The sequence below is a fragment of the Pelobates fuscus genome, chromosome 8 (genome assembly GCF_036172605.1).
Source record: "Pelobates fuscus isolate aPelFus1 chromosome 8, aPelFus1.pri, whole genome shotgun sequence".
In the NCBI taxonomy this organism is placed as follows: domain Eukaryota; kingdom Metazoa; phylum Chordata; class Amphibia; order Anura; family Pelobatidae; genus Pelobates; species Pelobates fuscus.
Window position 1 is genome coordinate 133,141,373 of NC_086324.1, and position 19,387 is coordinate 133,160,759.

Genomic DNA, 19,387 nt, shown 5'->3' on the forward strand with positions numbered 1-19,387 from the left:
CATAAAGGTGACAGAGAAGGGCACTTTCAAAGTCTTATGATTGTACCACAAGTATAGGAAATAATATTGCCATTACCAAATGCGCAGCTTGAAGCTTTTTTTTTTATAAGTGGTTCTGTCACCTACAGCAACATTTCTTTATTAATAGATCGTGGATGTGCTTACTTTAAATTAAAATTACTCTTTTTGCACATATATATATCGATTAAAGGGTCACTCTTATCTGCAACAACCATACTCATCATACTCCGAGTTTCTCGGTCCTTGCCACCCTACACATAGATGGAGCTGTAGAGATTGGTTGACATAACTTAAAGGGACTCTAAATCTGCTCTAATCCGAACCCTAGCCCTAGACTTAACCCTAACCATGCATTTTTAAAATCATGTAATGTAAAAAATACATAATGCTGAAGCGTGTATTAGGGAAAAGTAATAACAATTGACCTCCAGTCTTATGGTTTATTATGAGATCTCCAGAACCTTTATATTATTATTTATTGTATTATTTATGTAGCACCAGCAAATTCTGTAGCGCTGTACAATGGGTGGAAATTGTTTCCCCGTAATACATGTTTCATTAATAATTTGTATCTATCCTAGTGATAGGAGTTATACTGTTGAACAGCAGCTTCTATTTAAAACTGCTGCCAGTAATTTAACCCTTTTCTTGTAAATGGAATCTTGGGATAGAAGCTGAGGAGACAGAATCATGCTGTTTCTGTCACCTCAGCTCCTGTCCTGACAGACATTTCACTAACAAGAGAGGGCTGACAAACAGGTGAGGGCTGGTGGAGTAAAATGAAGGTAGGTTCATAAAGCAGCCCCTGGCTGGGATCATGGGAAGGCCTTCAATGGGGCAATTGAACTCTCCCCCCACCTCCATCGGGCCATTTTCAAAGGGGTTTTGCACTACAACTTCAAGCCTTTCTTTTGAAAATTAAAATAGCCGGAGGTGTGTTGGTATGCGACTGTGTGTTGGCACTAGTTTTACACTAGTAAAGCAGCAGGCAAAAATTGTACAAGGCTTTTGCTAGCCAACACTGTGTGGGATTGTGCAGGGGTTCCTGCCCTCCACTGGTCTACTGGGATAATTACTGCAGTAACTGAGGCTTACTAGGCTGCCAAGCTACTACAGGTATGTATAATGTTCCTGGAGGTCTCTGAAACTGACCGCAGGGTGTGAGGAGACAGTGATTATGACATTCATAACACATGCTACTTGTCGTTGTTAATGGAGTAGGAAACACATTAGGTGTGTCTTAGGCATGCACAGGATATATGTCACCATACCTTCAAAATTCAGAAGGCACCATCTATCAAATGTGTTTGGGTGCCTTCTCTCTCTCTCTCTCTCTCTCTCTCTCGTAATTAGGATCATTGATACTGAGATCTATTTTATGAGACTGTAAGCTTGTTTGAGCAGGGTCCTCTTCAACCTATTGTTCCTGTAAGTTTTCTTGTAATTGTCCTAGTTATAGTTACACCCCCCCTCTCATAATATTGTAAAGCGCTACGGAATCTGTTGGTGCTATATAAATGGCAATAATAATATTAATAATAACAAAAGCAAAGCCCATTCATTTATTTTTGCCCCCTCGGCCAAAAATGTCCAGCTCTCCCCTGGCTGGTAGTATAATTTCAACTTATTTTAGGGTAGATGGGATATGTATATTGCAACACTGACAGGGTTATTCACTAAAGGGAGAATTCACAGTGAATTCAAAATCAATTTCAAATTTCAGATCAAACTAGCCGAACTGGAAAAAGTCAGACATGCTTTCATTTTGTCTACTCAGCCATGCTTTCGTATTGTCTACTTTGGCCTGAAATTTGAAATGCACTTGGAATTCTCACTAGTAAATAACCATGTGAATGTTGCTAATCAACCTGTGCATTATGGGGAATAATACAAAGCCAATTTTACCCATCATTCACTACCTAACTTAAAAACATTTATGTTAAATGGAAGAAATTGATACATAATAAAAATATTAAAGTATATATTTTTTTCATGTAAGAATAATGAAAGTATACAAATAATAATAAAAAAATAATAAGTAACTTATACTAATTCTCTGTTTCAAATATTTTGCCAGTTCTCTGTATGTTTTATATGCATACAATTAGCTGGGATTAAACTTAGAGAAGGACAGCATTTACTTGTTGCTACGTTTATTGTATTGTTTATTTATTACATGTTTGACCAGAATAATACATTCATATTTCTCTTGTATTCAAGTATGTCCTGGAGTTAAATATGTTTATTTATAATACCATTCTCCTGTCTTTTGTGTTTTCGTCATATTTTCTTCTTCTTGTTTTTTTATTTTTTTATTTTTTATTTCAATGTTATTTGCTTTTCAAATTATATGCCCTTCAGTATAATAAATGTATGTAAAATGTAACACAGAACAATTCTAACATACCCTAAAATTTAATTACAAATCTGCTCCGTTTGAGATACTTTGCTAACGGCAGAGTATTCATATGAATTTGTACGTATCCTTTAATGCTACCCACAAGGTCTTACTGGTAGAACGGGCTGTTAAATAGATGCCTTTATTCCCTCTTTGCTTAATTGCGCCCAATATGTATGAAAGGAAAGTTCTCAGTTTGACTATGAATGTAGGTATATAAGACTGACCATTCCATGATGTCATAAGATAAACAGTGCCGATTCTCAGAGAGAGGTTGATTGAGACATTTTTTTAAGCACTGGCTGATGTATATTTTGGACTGTTTGCAAAACTGACAGTTTAATGGTGAGCCAGGAACTTGCAAATGAATGGAGAATTGAAGGCAAAGCATGGACGTTTATAAGGAAGAAGACTTCACACCCCAGTGAAATCTCAAAATAAGTGAATGATTTAGTCTGTGTGCTGTGTTTAATGTAAGTGAGCCTCTGTATTTCACCAATATCTTTCTAAATTTTACACTTCATATACAGGATCTTATTTAAATAGGTATATTGGGTTATGGAAAATAACCTTTATCTCCGTAGCTATATTTAAAGAGATATATTAAACACATTTTGACTTGTCTTAGAGTTAAGCACTTGATGGTGCATGTTTTAGTACAACGTATATATTGATCGAAATATGCTAGATCCTTCAATTTTAAAAAGTTATTTTATAACAAATAGTGTACTGTGTTGTATTTAAAGCTAATCTGCAAATGTGGGGCTAAAAAGGCTGAGTAGTAAAGAAAGCTCACATTTGTATTTTACAAATTGACTATATAGGCTGAAATTTGCAATGTGGTTTTAAAGGGACACTATAGTCACCTGAACAACTTCAGCTTAATGAGGATGTTCAGGTGAGAACTATAGCTCATTGCAGCCTTTCTCATCTAAACACTGTATTTTCTGAGAAAATACAGTATTTACATTGAAAGCTAGGAACACCTCCAGTTGCAGTCACTCAGAGTGAACCAGAGGGACTTCTGAGTTGATGGAGGCATAATATGCCTCCATCCACTCAGATCTGCTGTGCACAAGCATCCTGTGATTAAGTATCTCCTCCCACTGCATGCAGACACTGAACTTTCCTCATAGAGATTCATTGATTCAATTCATCTCTATGAGGAGATGCTGATTGGCCAGGGCTGTGTTTGAATAATGCTGGCTCTGCCCCTGATCTGCCTCTTTGTCAGTCTCAGCCAATCCTATGGGGAAGCATTGTGATTGGATCAGGCCACCACTTCTGATGATGTCAGCAGACTGCTTGTTTTTCTGAGTCTAACAGCATGCAGATTTACAGCTTCTGGCTTGAATACAGTAAGATTTGTACTACATTTATGGAGGCATGATGGGCCCAGGGGGGCTTGATGATCGTGTTAACACTGTAGGGCCAGCGATACATGTAGTTGCACAGGTGACTATAGTGTCCCTTTAAGTTTATCACCATGTTAAGTAAAAATACCCTATTCAAGATCAGAGTAAAACGTAAGAATCAAATTCACTACTGCGTTGATGATAGGTGATCTAGATTGTTTTTACATATAGATAATTTCACACTGATATCGCAGCTGTGTAGTCAGGATCAAATCAACTTGCATCTCTTAATGTTCTTTTATTTTGCGAAAAATCCCTACTTAAATTTCACATAAAGTCTTTACTGAAATAAGTCATTTTCAGGGTTTGCCAGTCAGGTAACACCAAGAAACAGGAGTGATGTTTTGTCATTGTCCCCCTTATGAACAGAACTTTAAAATGCCTAAATCAGGTGTAAGTAACGTTTGGCTTCCCTGATATGTTGCCAGCATTATGGCTCTAAGAACATTATAGGAGATGCAGTCCACAACATCTGCAATGCCGAAGGTTGCCTAACCCTAGTCTAAATCCCAGACTGCTGCTGTTTATTGAGATGTAACACATAACAAAATATAATTTAAACAGCACAAATGTTGGAATAATAGTTGTTAAAATGGTGGCCCATTTTTTTCAGTGGTTATTTACAGATAATGCCCAAAATGCTTGTGTTTTGACATGGCCATTAAAGTTCTGATCTTGTGTCGCCGGAAAAATGTCCCTTTAAAGTCCAGTGCTTTCTCCAGGCTAGTTCCAACAATAGAAGACAACTCACCAGTGCTATGAACATGCGCAGTAATGTGGGGCATTGCAGGGCATCTGCTTTCAATTGCAAGTGCACACCTCCCACCATTTTGGATGTATAAAGAGGGACACTTTAATTTTAGGGATTTGAGTGGTGGTGCACCCAGGAAAATCTTAGGTGACTTACTAATAAAAATCTATGCAACTAAAATGTAGTTTAGAACAATAACAATGTATCTTATTTACACAGACTGATTTATTGTACTTTAAAGGCACATTACTGTGAGTATTATTGCTGTGGAGCTCTGTTATACATTCAGTCAGACACACCAACAATATGGAGCTCCTAAAAAAGAGGGATGTTAGGACAGAAAAGAGGGACAGAGGTTGTTGGGTCTAAAATATGAACTGTCTCTCCTAGATAAGAACACTTGGTGGATGTGCTAGTGTCACCGGTGACATGAATGTCATTACTAGCATGTCTCCACGTTGGCCGTGCCTCTACCTGTTCCAGTATCATACATGCAAATTTTGGACTTAAGTAAGGATTTTTCCATTGAACTTTATCATGAACCAAGCGCGTGTCGTCCTACCTGACCTAGTTTATGCAAAGTGAATGCAAAGAAAAGCCATGCAGACATTTTAAATCAATGATAGAAGCTTTTATCACTCCGACTCCTGTTGACTACCTTGCCCGTGATCTTCAGTGAGATGCTAGAGGAGCATCATAGGGTATTCGGTCTAAAACAGCAAGTGTGCAAAAGTTTAGTTATCCCTGTTATAAATGAATTAAATACTACTTGTTTTAACATTTTTAAAAGCTTTCCTATTTCCTATTCATTCTGAACCAAATCTTTTGAAGTCGTAGAAAGTGAATACTTTTCAGAGGTTGCTATGAAAGGGAAGCTAGCGGTGCAAAGAGTAATTATTAACTTAAAATATTCGGCGAAAGGTTGTTTTGATTGCAGACATGTTTTAAATTTATAATCTTTATTCGGAGATATCCTCTCCTTTTTTTTCCTTTTTTTTTCCTTTACAAAACAGAGATTTCTCAGAGTAAGAATAAAAAACAACACATACACATACATATCGTTATACAGTGAGTCGAAAATATCGATAAAATTTCTTTTAAGTACAAAGGGTTGAAATAACATATTTACACTTAGCAGAGCCCTATATTTGTCTAGAGATCCCACAGAAAACAGACTCACAGACAACGACATGCATCCAGCAAAAACAAAAAAGAAAAAAAAAAACGCAACAAGACAAAACAACAATTGGTCATATATGGTCCCACTTAATATAAATATCAGTCTCAGCTTAGGCCCAAAAAATTCAGGACATTTATCTGTAAGTCAGCGACAATCATCTAACCTCGCTAACCAGGAGTTATAGCGATCTTGATATTTTCTATTTAACCCAGCTTCCATTTTCAATTGGTATTTAATTTGTTCCTTAACTATTGGCCAGGATGGCACCAGCGCCATTTTCCAGTACCTTGCAATAGAAAGTTTCGCCGCCAAGAGTATATGCAAGATAACCGGGGGTGAGTTGTAACTAACCTGGGAAATATCCAATTGTAAAAGGCATATCTGTGGTACCAACGGTAGTTCAATGGCGGTAATAAATTTTATCTTAGATAGGATCATTTTCCAAAACTTCTGTATATACCCACAGTCCCACCATATATGTAGATAGTTCCCGCACTCCATATTACATCTCCAGCAAATGGAGTCACCTGAAATATTAAACTTTTTGATTTTGCTAGGAACCATATACCATCTATTTACGTGTCGTCCTACCTGACCTAGTTTATGCAAAGTGAATGCAAAGAAAAGCCATGCAGACATTTTAAATCAATGATAGAAGCTTTTATCACTCCGACTCCTGTTGACTACCTTGCCCGTGATCTTCAGTGAGATGCTAGAGGAGCATCATAGGGTATTCGGTCTAAAACAGCAAGTGTGCAAAAGTTTAGTTATCCCTGTTATAAATTAATTAAATACTACTTGTTTTAACATTTTTAAAAGCTTTCCTATTTCCTATTCATTCTGAACCAAATCTTTTGAAGTCAGAGAAAGTGAATACTTTTCAGAGGTTGCTATGAAAGGGAAGCTAGCGGTGCAAAGAGTAATTATTAACTTAAAATATTCGGCGAAAGGTTGTTTTGATTGCAGACATGTTATTGAGTTTTAAATTACAAAAAATACTGACATGTTAATTGGTCTAGGCATAGATGATTTATTTTAGGATGCTTTTCAAATAACTTATTTAGCTGGAAAAGCTGATGAATAGATAGATTTCTTAAAAGCGCTCTATTAATTTGTAACACTGTTAGAAGAATTAATTCCAGAGTATTACTTCAGGCTGTATAGATATACAGTATATGTTATAAAAGCCAGGAAGTAATTTAAAGGTACTTTGACCCTACCACTCTATTGGTTTGGGCATCCAGCATAGACTTGGAAAATGTCCGAGACATTCAGCAAAACATTAGGGAGTTCCTGGGTATATTATCTTTGCTGATGTGAAATGTTTAAAACTGCCATCAAGGGTGTTTTCCCATTTTAGAAGTAAGACGTTTGGGCACCATGGGTCCGATAATTATGCTGCTATGTATCACTGATTGCAGCCCTGGCACTATGGGTACAGTGGATACACTTATAAAGAGACACCCATTTATTCCGTAGAGCAGAGTGATAATGAAAAAACAGAGGCACAAGATAGAGAGGAGAACAGAGAACAGCGTGGATAAGAGGACCCTTGAAAAAATAACACATAAGAGAAACAAACCAAAATAACAGAAGTGTAAGATCATAAACCCAATGGGGGCATAATACAAACCATAAAAGTGATATTTTCAGACAGGGCTCCCACTACATTACATTTAGTATAACAGGTTTATAGAGTCATTCAAATGGCATCTCCAAATGAGTTACGGTATGTCCAGGAGCCAAGACTGAACGATATTAATTACAAGAGCTACCTAGAACAGCTCTGTAGAAGACAGTGTTTGACTCATGCTGGGACTTCTCAGGACTTTCACAGTTATGATGAATGACCTATGTCGGGTCATCCTTGTACTCTGGCTTAATATTGTAGCTAGCCATAATCTGTGTGGTTAGATCTAACAAAAACTGTTAAATTTATAAAAATGTTTATTCTACAGTGAGACAAATGTGTGATAGTTGTGTTGGTGCTTCCTTCTTTGGTATGGTACAACAAGATTTTATGCACTCCTGATAATTAGAAAATATGAATCTCCCATGCAATTTGTGCCCTCCTACTTCTAATTTTCGAGCCAATAGCAAATAGCAGACTACAATCTGGTTTTGTGGCATCTAAGAAGAATATTTTTGTTTAAGGTTTATTCACTTTGTCAAGAAGCTATGTATTGTAGAGATTGCACCTCTTTGTTTATGCCCATTTGGAATTTATATATTTCTACTGCCTTTAATTTCACCAGAACTTTGGTACTTTATATCCATGATGTAACATGTTTTACAACGGGCGATTTAAATGTCTTAAGTTTATTAATGTTGGAAGAGTTCTTAGGATTCATACCATTATGTTTCATGGATATAATCTCATAGCAATTTATTTCTACTAAGTCACATAAAATGTGTAAGACAGTTATTTGGGACAATTGTGATATATCTTGGGTAATGTGGTGACTTCATTTTTAACACGGAATTGTATTTGAATGATTGGGGGGGGATGTGTCCTTTAAGTTGAATCTTAGCTGTTCAAGTAATTTGAGAATATAGGTAGAACACTACATTTTGGCATAATGGATATTTATTTTTAATAATGTGAAGTTTTAATATGTGTTTTTTGTTTTCATCTTTCCAGAGGAGCTGAGCAAGTTTCATGGTGGGCCTCCGAAAAATGCATACATGGAACAGAGCTTCCAAGGTCTAAATCCTGTTTTAAACATACCCATAAATACTGCTCAAGTAGAGGAAGCAAAGAAGAATGCAGCCCTTTTAGGGCCAAAGCTGGAAAACTGGGTGGACAGCTTGGTTGATAACTTGTGGTCAGCAGTAGACATCTGTGCCACCGGACCATCCTCCTGTCCAGTAATGCAAGCCTGCGCCCAGACAGCATGGAGTTCATTAAGTCCTGACCCTAAATCAGAACTTGGCCTTGTGAAACATGATGGACGGTTGAGGTAGCATCTAGTACACCCTTTAATGGAGCAGGATATAAAAGGGAAATTAATCATTTGTCATACCAATCCAAATTAAGGTTTCCTAGATAATGAATGGATTTTTGCTTAAATGGTAAAAGAATAAGGTCCTTCAACCCTCTGGCAATGAATGGGGTTGCTTCAGAAGAGCTACCCAGTTGCCTCTGGTGGCTACAGTTTTCAGACTTGCAGTGGTAATTCTTTATCTATAAATGGCACCTCCTTAACAGTATTGACTGACCAAGGGCTTTAATGTTCAAAAGATTCCAACTATTTTTCACATAAACAATAAGAAGCCCCTGTATTGTTTGCACAAATGTCTTCTATTTTTCTACTTTTGTGTAGTTTAGCATTTGTTTAAATATTATAGCACATTCATCAGTCATTTTTTTTTTTTAAATAAAATAATTTCGTTATAAGAAATTATATTTAAATGTGGCCTTTAAGTAATCCCAGTTTTGCCAAAGTAATCTCGGAGGTGTTGCCCAAATTTCTGGTATCTAGGGGTTAAGGAATGAAGATATCTATAATTTAGCTAATACATGTTTGCCATCATAAGTGCATTGTAGTTAAAACATCATTAAGCAGGTACTTAAGCAGTGCGATAACTCTCTAAGTGCCTAAGGTGTGAGCAAACTATTTTAAAATAGCATATTGCTCTGTTCTGCCCCATGAACTATTAATAGCACTTACTGCCCCTTCCAGGGTATATAAACTAGGTGTAAAATACAACTGTCGTATGTCCATTTAAAGAGCTAACAAAAAGGTATGTGTTATTTATATTTTCTATATTTGTATAATTTTTTAGATTTGATCAAATGCCATATGCAAAGACATTTGATACAAGTCTATAATAATTTCATGACATTCCAATGATGCTTTGAATGCACAATTCACAGCTAGACACCTATTGCATTTCTTAGACTAAACATCACACACACAAACACGCGCATGCATAAACATTTTTCTGACCCGAATGCTTTTCAGTGCATTGCATTCTTTTCTTTTTTTTCAATACCAAGTTCATGACTGCGGTGAAAATATATATATATAATTCATTTTACAGTTGCCTGTTAGTTAAAGGCTGTGAAATTGTAGAGATGTACTACAAATTGTAAGAATTGAAAATTTCATTATTTGAACACGAGGAAATAAAATAACAAATTGTATAGTACAAACACAAAATTTACACTACCTTTAAAGTCACCCACGGAAATGAGAGCAATTTCACAATAAAGGACCCAAGAGAGATGTCTTCCTTTTGCCGTTATTGATGTTTCCACCTCTGCAGACAGTATTACATTTCCCAGTTCAGTTTGGGCTTCCAGAACGTAAACTCTGAACCCCATTCACTGCCAGAGCTAAGAGTCAAAAAGCTCAGTTAAGTGTAAGCCTCTTTTTTTCCCATACAAATACCATACTCCCATTATGGACAATATCAACAATGTGATACGTTATTCATCTAATTCTAAAAGGTCCGTGCAAATAGCCTTTGAAATTCTGATGCTTGGGGTTGGGTGGGGGTGTGCCAACAACAATTTGAGGGCAAAAGTGTAAAAGTGGAGCAATCACCATAAAACCAGTGAAATGTTACTGCAAAATTTAAAACCTTGCACTGGAATTAATCCTTTATATTTAATATCCTTCTTCTGAGTTTTTTTTTTACATATACCAGAGATAAAACATTAATTACCGTTAATAATTTTAATTTTTTTTTAAATGTATTGCATTTGATTTGCTTATGAACCCTCGCGGGACCCTCTTGTAGCAAGGTTGAAGTACTGGTCTATTATTTTATTTTAGAACACTGGATGATGCTGGGAACGTTGCAGCTGTATACAGTTTGCATGTCTGCAATATGCAGTCTACTACCAGTTATTCCTTTGACTCCTGCAGTTTGCTTAGAATATTGCGTTGTAGTGTCAGCTGTGCTGACATTATGCCTCTTGGAAATTAGAGAAATGGCTAAAAACTAGATTGAAATAATTTCTGGATGAATACAAACAGAGGCAGACTTGTTTTGGACGTGTAGGTTAAAAAAAAAAAAAGATAAAAAAAAAAAGAAGTAAATATATGATAGATATTTATTATTTATATTTTTAGTCAGTGACTAATTAGCAAATGCTGCTTTTGCAGCTTGAAATTTATCTTCCTACTAACTACCGCTGCCTTTCTTCAGTGAAGGCCTTTCACTCTGCATTTTCATGTGTAATCATTGTGTTAGGAATCTTTGTGATAGCGTTTTAAATCAATGTTCCTAGTTAAAAACATTTGCATAAATAACCCCTTAATGACACACGACTGAAATTTTCCGTCATGCTGGTCATTCACTTCTGAAGCTGTTTCCTTAAGGGGTTAAATCACCTTGGCTCACCGCCCTAAAGTTCTACATAGGTTTTACAGTTGTCACATCTACCGGTTTTAAAAGTCCGCAGTGTTTTGTATATTAACATCTGCCAATTTTTCTGATAACATAATGTGATTTCTTTTATGTTTTGTCTTTTGTAAGCTAATTAGTATATTACAATATTAAGTAGTAACTTATTCACTAAATAGTGAAGTGACCGCAAAGCTGCAAAATATATTTCGTGTCAGCTCCCACAATTAAGTTTGTTTAAGGAATAAATCACCTTTCTACCATTTCTAGTTTACTATACATAAAGCTGAATCCAGATTGCATTGTCATTTACTTAAATAGACTTGAGATCTTATATGGTGTTCAAGTATGACTTGGCTGGGAATTTAAGGGTGCTCCAAGTCAATATAGACTTTTAATAGCATCCAAATTATAAAAATATCCCACGTCAGAAATGTTTTCAGTCAGGCTATTAAAGGATATAAGTGAGAATTCAATTTGAATTTGAAATGTAAGACCAAAGTAGCTAAACTGAAAGCATAGATGACTTTGTGATTTTTTCCAATTCGGCTATTTTGGCCTTAAATTTGAAATTCACTTAGAATGTACTGGTGATTTCCAAAAATAGTTGTGAATAACCCTTTTTGTGTGCCAATTTGCCACATTTATTGCCACCTATAGATTGTTGCAAGACTAGCAGACCCTTCCAGGCGTAAAAAGTGTTAAAGAAAAATATGTACGTACAATGTACAATGTTATCTTTATTTCAGGGATACCAGAATTCAGAGCTATGAGGCGGAGGCAAAATTCACTATCTCATAAGAATGCAAAGATATTTGAAAGTTCCATTTACGTGCAGAATAATGTACATCCAAACACACGGCATGTTTAGCGTGCAAGCCATGGATTCAAATGCCACTAGGTTTAAAGGGAATCTGTTACATCCCCGGAATTTTAATATTATGCTTATGTATTCCCATGTTTTACAAATTTGTTATTTGAGGTCTGATGTAGAAATCCACACTTCTCTATCATCTAACTGAACCCCTAAATTTTAGTTCTGTTAGTCACTACTATATACTCAGTTTTCTTTCTCACCTGGCAGTCAGCATAGAGAAAGCATACCAAGAAGAAACATTGTTTTCTTTCTCCTCTTTATTTGGAATGTTTGCTCTGGATATACCTTGTCTAAACTGCATTTGGCTGTCATATGCTAAAGCTACAAAGGAACAGTACTCTCTAATGGTTATAATGCCAGGAGTGCCCCTCGTTGTAAGACGTCAAACCATTTTAGAACGGTTTGACTTCTTATCTTTGATCTGTCAAGTACAACTTTCCACCTCCCTTACCTCAGCCTGAGATCTGAAAGCTCCTAAACAGGAGTTTATGTAATCCCTCACGTGCTAAGTCCTGCAGGGCAGAGCTAGTTCATTGGTAAAGACTTTCAGCTTATCACTCTCAGCCAATGATGTTAGCCTCACCAGGCTTAGCTCAGACACAGAGCCTCTGACAGTGTTTACATTAAAAATGCCTGCAGTGACATACTATACTCACCAGAACAACTACATTAAGCTGTAGTTGTTCTGGTGACTATAGTGTCCCTTTAATTATTCATTTTTTCTTTATTAGGGGCAATTCTAAAAACAGACATTGCAAGCCCTCCCCTTCTAAACCAACCCAGACTTTTGGTGGCTGTTCTTTCACAGACTTCCCAGTGTAGCTCAAAGAGAAGTCTTTGCAAGACAGGTATTCTGGTCAATTGCTGCCTCTTGGTTTTTAAGCTTCACCGAGTTAATCAAACCAGGAAGTAACAGATCCGGTTCTCTGATTGACAGAGAGAGGGGGAAGGGGCAAAGTAACAATGCTAATTCTTAAAAGTGCCACTTTTAAGAAGAAAACTGCAGTTTTTGATTCATGAAAAAAGATGACACACTCCTCACACATAAAGTACTTAAGCAAATAGGGAGTGACAGCTGGTAAGAAGTCAAACCGTTGTAAAATAGTTGGCTACTGACATTTACGGGGCACTAGTGCACTACTGGCACCATATCCACAAAATTGTGCTGTAGTGGTTTTGGTGCTTGGAGTTTTCTTACAATTTAAAAAAACCAAAAACAGGGCAGCTCAAGAAAAAAAGGTTAACGAGTTATAGGTGCTTTATTTTTAATGTTGTAATCAATGGTGTAATTCCTGAGATGTGACCATTTCCCTTCAACAGATGGCAACATAGTACAGTAATGTCATGAGATTACATGATAAGCCATTGAATGCCGTCATCATCATCACAGTGTGTGTCAGACCACTGCATTGCTTGGCTTACTTTATTTCAAAATATTCCTTTACATGACATTATAACATCTAGGACTATAGACCATCACTATTTTTTTCTGGATGGCTACATGAAGCTAACTATGGCTACTCAATAAATAGGGCCTTCAAATTTGAAATTTTCATTACTTAAAAAATATTACCTATAAATACATATTTTCATGCAGACGAAGTATAGTACCATTTAAAAAGCTAATACTTACTTTCGTGTAAAGGAGGTCATAAATCTTTAGTCTTAACCAATAATATAGAAAAGAAAATATGCCAACAGCATTGATTCCAGCAGCCAATCAGAGCATGGGGTTTGCTGAGTTGATATGATTAACTCGCAGTACTGCAATCTACAGGGAAGTAGAAGGTTGAATGAGCCCACAGTGATGTTATATAATCCTGATCGGTAACTCTTTTTTATAACAAAATAAAATAATTCTAAGTCTTCATAGGAATTTCCCATCCACTGCCATTTCTACACAAATGTACTTGCTATAAAAATTATTTGATACATTTAGATGAGGATTTACTGTGAGATAAAAACATGGACTGTTGAAAACAACTTTGTTAAGTGAGGCAACCTATTCTTTAACTTTTGAACATGGACTCCCTACAATAACAGCCATTTCATTTGCATGAAAACAAGCGATCAATAGTAAATTGATTTGTGTCTGTACTGAATTGTTCCTCATTCCCAAACATGAACTAATCTTCCCACCAGTTATATCACTACTTTATGTATGTAAAAAAAAATAGTAACATTCGAATTTCCACATCAAAAAGAATATCGTCATAAAATATTACACCTTGTAAAAATAATTATCAGGTTAATATATGAGGCCTAAATTGCAAATATATTTATTGCAATTTAGTTGTGGTTGCACATTACTTAGAACGTTATACAAAGATTGTAATAAAGAATGTTTTCAATTTGCGATCTGAATATGCTCATTAAGTTCTATGCCAAAAAGGAGATGGGAATATTATTTCCAAGTTAACTGAATTTGTTTAATTATAGCTGTAATTAAAACTTGGAAGGAAAGACATATTGGGGGTTTATTAAATAACTGTGATCACTAGCAGCTTGGATTTACAGTATTATCTATTATGAGCTAACCTTCTAAAAAACATTAAATATGGATGTATATGTCATAGTTATATATACAGATTAATATGTACACTGAATTAAAGGCTTCCTTCACCCCCAACCAAACATTCCTAGGCTGGGTGGGAATGATAGTACTTTTGCATCAGCTTTTGGAGTTTATGAATTCTGTATTGTATCTTTGACAACAAATGATTGATATACCGTATTTATCGGCGTATAACACGCCCCGGCGTATAACACGCACCTCACCCCAAGAAGGAAATTTCCCCCCTCCCTTAGTATTCTCCCCCCCTTCCATAGTGTTCCCCCCCCTTTCCATAGTATTCTCCCCCCCTCCCATAGTATTTTCCACCACGTCCCATAGTGTTCTCCCCCTCATTCCATAGTGTCCCCCCCCCCTTGTCCCATAGTGCACTTTCCCTCCCCTTGTCCCATGATTACTTACCTGTCTTGAAGCGTGGGCCGGCTTCACAGCGCGCACTGTGGTACAGGAACTTAAATTTCAGGTTCCGGTTTCCAGCGGGACTGAAAGGAAGTGTGCACACTGAGTGCGCACTTCCTTTCAATCCTGCCGGAAACCGGAACCTGAAATTGAAGTTCCAGTACCGCGGTGCGCGCTGAACACCTTCCCACGCTTCAAGACAGGTAAGTAAACCTTCACATTTGCTCCATAAGATGCACAGACATTACCCCTCACTTTTGAGGGGAAACAAAGTGCGTTTTATGGAGCTAAAAATATGTATATCGGCGTATAACACGCACACATCATTTGCCCCCTATTTTCAGGGAGAAAAAGTGTGTGTTATACGCCAATAAATACGGTATTTATAAAAGTACAGACAATTCACATATGTTTAATCCTTTAGGGCCTTTGCTATCATCCTAGTCTGATCCTTAAAGATCCCATCATAGAATGGATAATCCTGTTAATTTATCAGTGGTAATTGTATGCAGGGAGATGTTCAATATTAGAAAAGGATTCTCAAGAATGAGATTGTTATAACATCAACTGTCATGGGTCCTTAAATACCACTCCACACTCATAATGCACTTTAGCTTTCTGAAGTGCTTTGTGTGTAAGGAGTATCCTATTTTAATGGCATTTTATAAAAGTGCCTATTTCTTTGGGAAATCAAACAGCCGGGGAGGTTCTATTTTGTTACCTCCACTGAAGTAACGGGAGCCTTCTAGAACGTGTCTGAAACTGCCTCCCCCAAGTTGACGCAAACCTGTGAGTGCGCGTCCTTAGGACTCATTGTAATTTTGGGCTCTTATGTCCCCCTGCTCCTGGCACTGGCAATCTCCTCAGTCTCCCCCCTCTCCTCCCCTGCCGAATACATGCAAGCACTCGAGGCTGAAATCAGAGACTTGTTAATGAAAAGCCTTTTGGCACAACTGGGGAAAAAAGGGGGAGGGCTTGCAAAGGCTGCATAGAGAAGTTCTGCATCTTTGCAAGCTTTTTTTAGATATACCCCTAATGCCAACATGCAAAAATAAATGCACACATGTTTTCATTGGGAGTATATCTTCTAAATAGTAATTAAAAAAAAAAAAAAAAAAAAAAACACGTGTAGGATTTATTAAATGGAATAATAGACAGTGGACCCATTGCCTATGGACATTTTTAAGAACTTCTAGATCAATCTTCCAAGAGAAAGGGGTTTGAAATGTTGATCATCAATTTCATTTCTACACATACCATTGCAGGTCTATATTATTCATAACCCGTAGGAGGTCATGCTCTGTGCGTGATATATGTAAGCTTTATAAATATATTAATGGCAAAATACCCAAGATCAAACAGGTCTCCACTTTGGCCAATATGGCCTAATAGAGATATACAACTCTAATGGGGTGGGTGAAAAAAAATGTCAGTATCATTATATGTTTATGAATGCCTTACTGAAGTTTAATGTTCTGCTTTTTGGACATAAAATGTATCTGGTATAACGTTAAGCACCGTAAATTACCACCTCAAACAACCAATGAAGGTCATATAGTACCAACTTTCCTTTAGTTTCATCCTTGTCAAACCGAACCTGTTAACCATAAATTAGATCTTTTCAACCATAGTCCTTCCCATACTTTTCTGGTGACCACAATTAGAAGGCAACACTGGACTGAACTAGGACTCCCAAACCAGTGCACTGCCCCAGAAACCTGAGAATGATACTTCAATGTTGTTTCTCCAGAACAATTACAGGGCGCTCTTAGGTATGTTCAGAGCGCATTAGGAATACCAGTAAATCTAGTGTTTTATCCTTCTTTTGCGTACCTTTGTGACAAAATTATTATATGATGATGTGATTGTTCAAATGTTTCCTGAGTATTATGGTTCAGTCTTGTTTATTGTCGTGTTTTACATCAGTGCGACGTTGTTTTGCCAAGGGTGCTACCAAAGGTGCTACCTCACTTTACAGATTGATGGGAAAACTGATATGGGCGTCCTAAATTAAAAAACGCATTAAGTTGAATGTATAAACTATGCAAATCATCACTTGTTTAGTATTTTTTTTATGTTTGCATCATAGTCATGTTCATCATTGTAAAGGGGAAAATGCCATTATGTTCTCCTTCTTATAAAAATGCTATTTTTTACGTGCCGTTTACCTTTTTGGATAGTTTGTGATAGAATTATTTATTGCATATAAATATTGTTCTCAACAGAAAATACAACCGAGAACCCACAAAGATACACTGTATCATACAGCTACATGATTCGTATTTGTAGTGTTTCCTGTAAGGTAACGCAAACCCACCATGCAGTAAGTACCAGCAAGCATTAAAGTGCTAAAGTATAGCAACACAAGCATTTATGTAAGAAAAAGAAGGCAAAATGGCATTATTCCATTTGTTACCTTGCCAAATAAACAGCAAGATACTGTACAGGCTTCTCTGATGACAGAGTAAATAATGTTTAGCGCTGTTCACAGTGCTGTATTTGTATATTGTAATAATGATAGCCGTTGGTATATATTGTAAATCATCGTTCACTAGGAAATAATTGATATGCATTTAAAGTGTTCACCCTTTGTAGATTCTTTGTGAAATATAAAGATTTGTTTTTTCACTGCTTCTGGAAATGTATTTCAACATTGACAATGTTCAATCCCTATGCCAATAGTGAAATGTATTTAATATAGACCATGGGGCATTCTAAGTTCTGTAATAATTCAATTGGAGTTTTCACTTTAACAGCTTAGCGGAGAGTGTGTAGAGAGCACAAGATCTACATCGCCATTTTACCGACCAATCATTTTAAAGTCATCGACCTATGTGTGCTCTTGTAGCATCTCTATGGCATTTCCTGTTTCCCTTCTTCATAAATATCATATCACTGCAATTTTTGTAACATGAAAGAAAAGCAACATTGTCTTCAGATTTTTTGTGTGAAAAATGTACCTCAGAAAGAAAAGTATAGCTTTGTTCCGCCATTTTCTTTCTTTCTTTTTTTTTTAAAGGAATACAAGCTACTTATCCTGGCAGCATTTCTTAATGCATTCGCTAATGTACCTCCAAAGCAAGGCAGTATCTTTTATTTTCTGCCATTTTCGGCCTCATAATTGGTACATCTGGTGTTATTTTATAAAGTTGAAAGTACCGCATACATATATGATTGTAGCAATCAGATAGTGTTTTATCATGGTTGATCTGAATGACCTGCTTTGCAATCATGTAGAAGTAATTAAAATTAATTAATGTTCCACCTATTTGAACTCCAGTCTATGAATACATAACAGGAAACAAAATGTCTACTAGCAGCTTCCTGTCTGTGTGAGATTTTACTTAAATATGAGCGGGTAGACTAGTTAACATATGAACAAACTTTTCCAGTGTATTCGCTATTAAAGTTCTAGAGAATGGAAGTAAATGTCTAAAAAAAAAAGCAGCAGTACTGAAAAAAATAATACCTAAGATTTTAACCGATTTAACTATTGTGGCCTAAATATACCATCAGGTTGTTTATTCACTGGAACTCATTGTGTTTAACGAATAGGTTCCCTTGAAGGAGCTACCTATTTTTTTAAATTAACTACACTTTTTTACACTCTTATATAACTGTTATGAGAAATTTGCCAACACTGTTAATTCATTGATAAATTAAACAGTAAGTAGGTTTTTTTTATTTTTTTTATTTATAAAGTGGCTGCCAATTCTACCAAGGATTCTTGAGTTCTGATATTGTATAAGTATGTTTGTCATGAGTCATATAATGTACACATACGATATATATTCTACATCCTGCATTTAAATTCAACCAAGTTTCCTTTTGAAAAACAGCATGCTTTGTCATTCTCTGACTGTTTTTATTTTTTAAAGCTTTATTTAAATAGTTTCAGATATACAAATAATACAGTTAAAACCCACAAATATTGTGTCCTTGTTCCATAGAATAATTTACTATAAAAACTTAAAATAGACTTTTTAAAATAATCTAACAAATGCAAAGATCCCATATTCAGAAAGGAAAAAGTTCAGAAAACCCTTAAACGTTTCTGGGACAGCAGCAAACTGTCCCAGCAACCCTGAAAGGATGTCTTAAGCACAAGTATGTCAATAGACAATTTTAATATCTGATTATTAAAATGTTTCTGTTTTATCTTGCTCCATCTTGCAGTTTAAAAACAAACTACATGATGGTGGAACAGAAAAATTAAAGGAATGGGATAATTAATTAGGTCTTTATTGTACTGAATAAACTTGAGCTGGAAGTCAAAGATACCATCCTCATTGAACATGTAATTAGTTGAGTTCTAAAGAACGATTGCAGGTTTCCCTAATACTGTATTGTTCTATATGCCCATTGTTGTATGTTACATGTTTGAATTGGCAAGATTTGGCAACTCTTAGTCAAACATGA

The 19,387-nt window shown here is 36.1% G+C and overlaps 1 protein-coding gene across 1 annotated transcript in view; it reads left to right on the forward strand.

The window, feature by feature from the left end:
- XYLT1 (xylosyltransferase 1) overlaps window positions 1-9,709 on the forward strand; it is a 281,468-nt gene extending 271,759 nt beyond the window's left edge. The window contains exon 11 of the mRNA XM_063430321.1: window positions 8,407-9,709. Coding sequence (XP_063286391.1) covers window positions 8,407-8,729 — 323 coding nt within the window. The 3' untranslated portion in view covers window positions 8,730-9,709. The remainder of the gene's footprint in view (window positions 1-8,406) is intronic.
- Window positions 9,710-19,387: the final 9,678 nt, after the last annotated feature.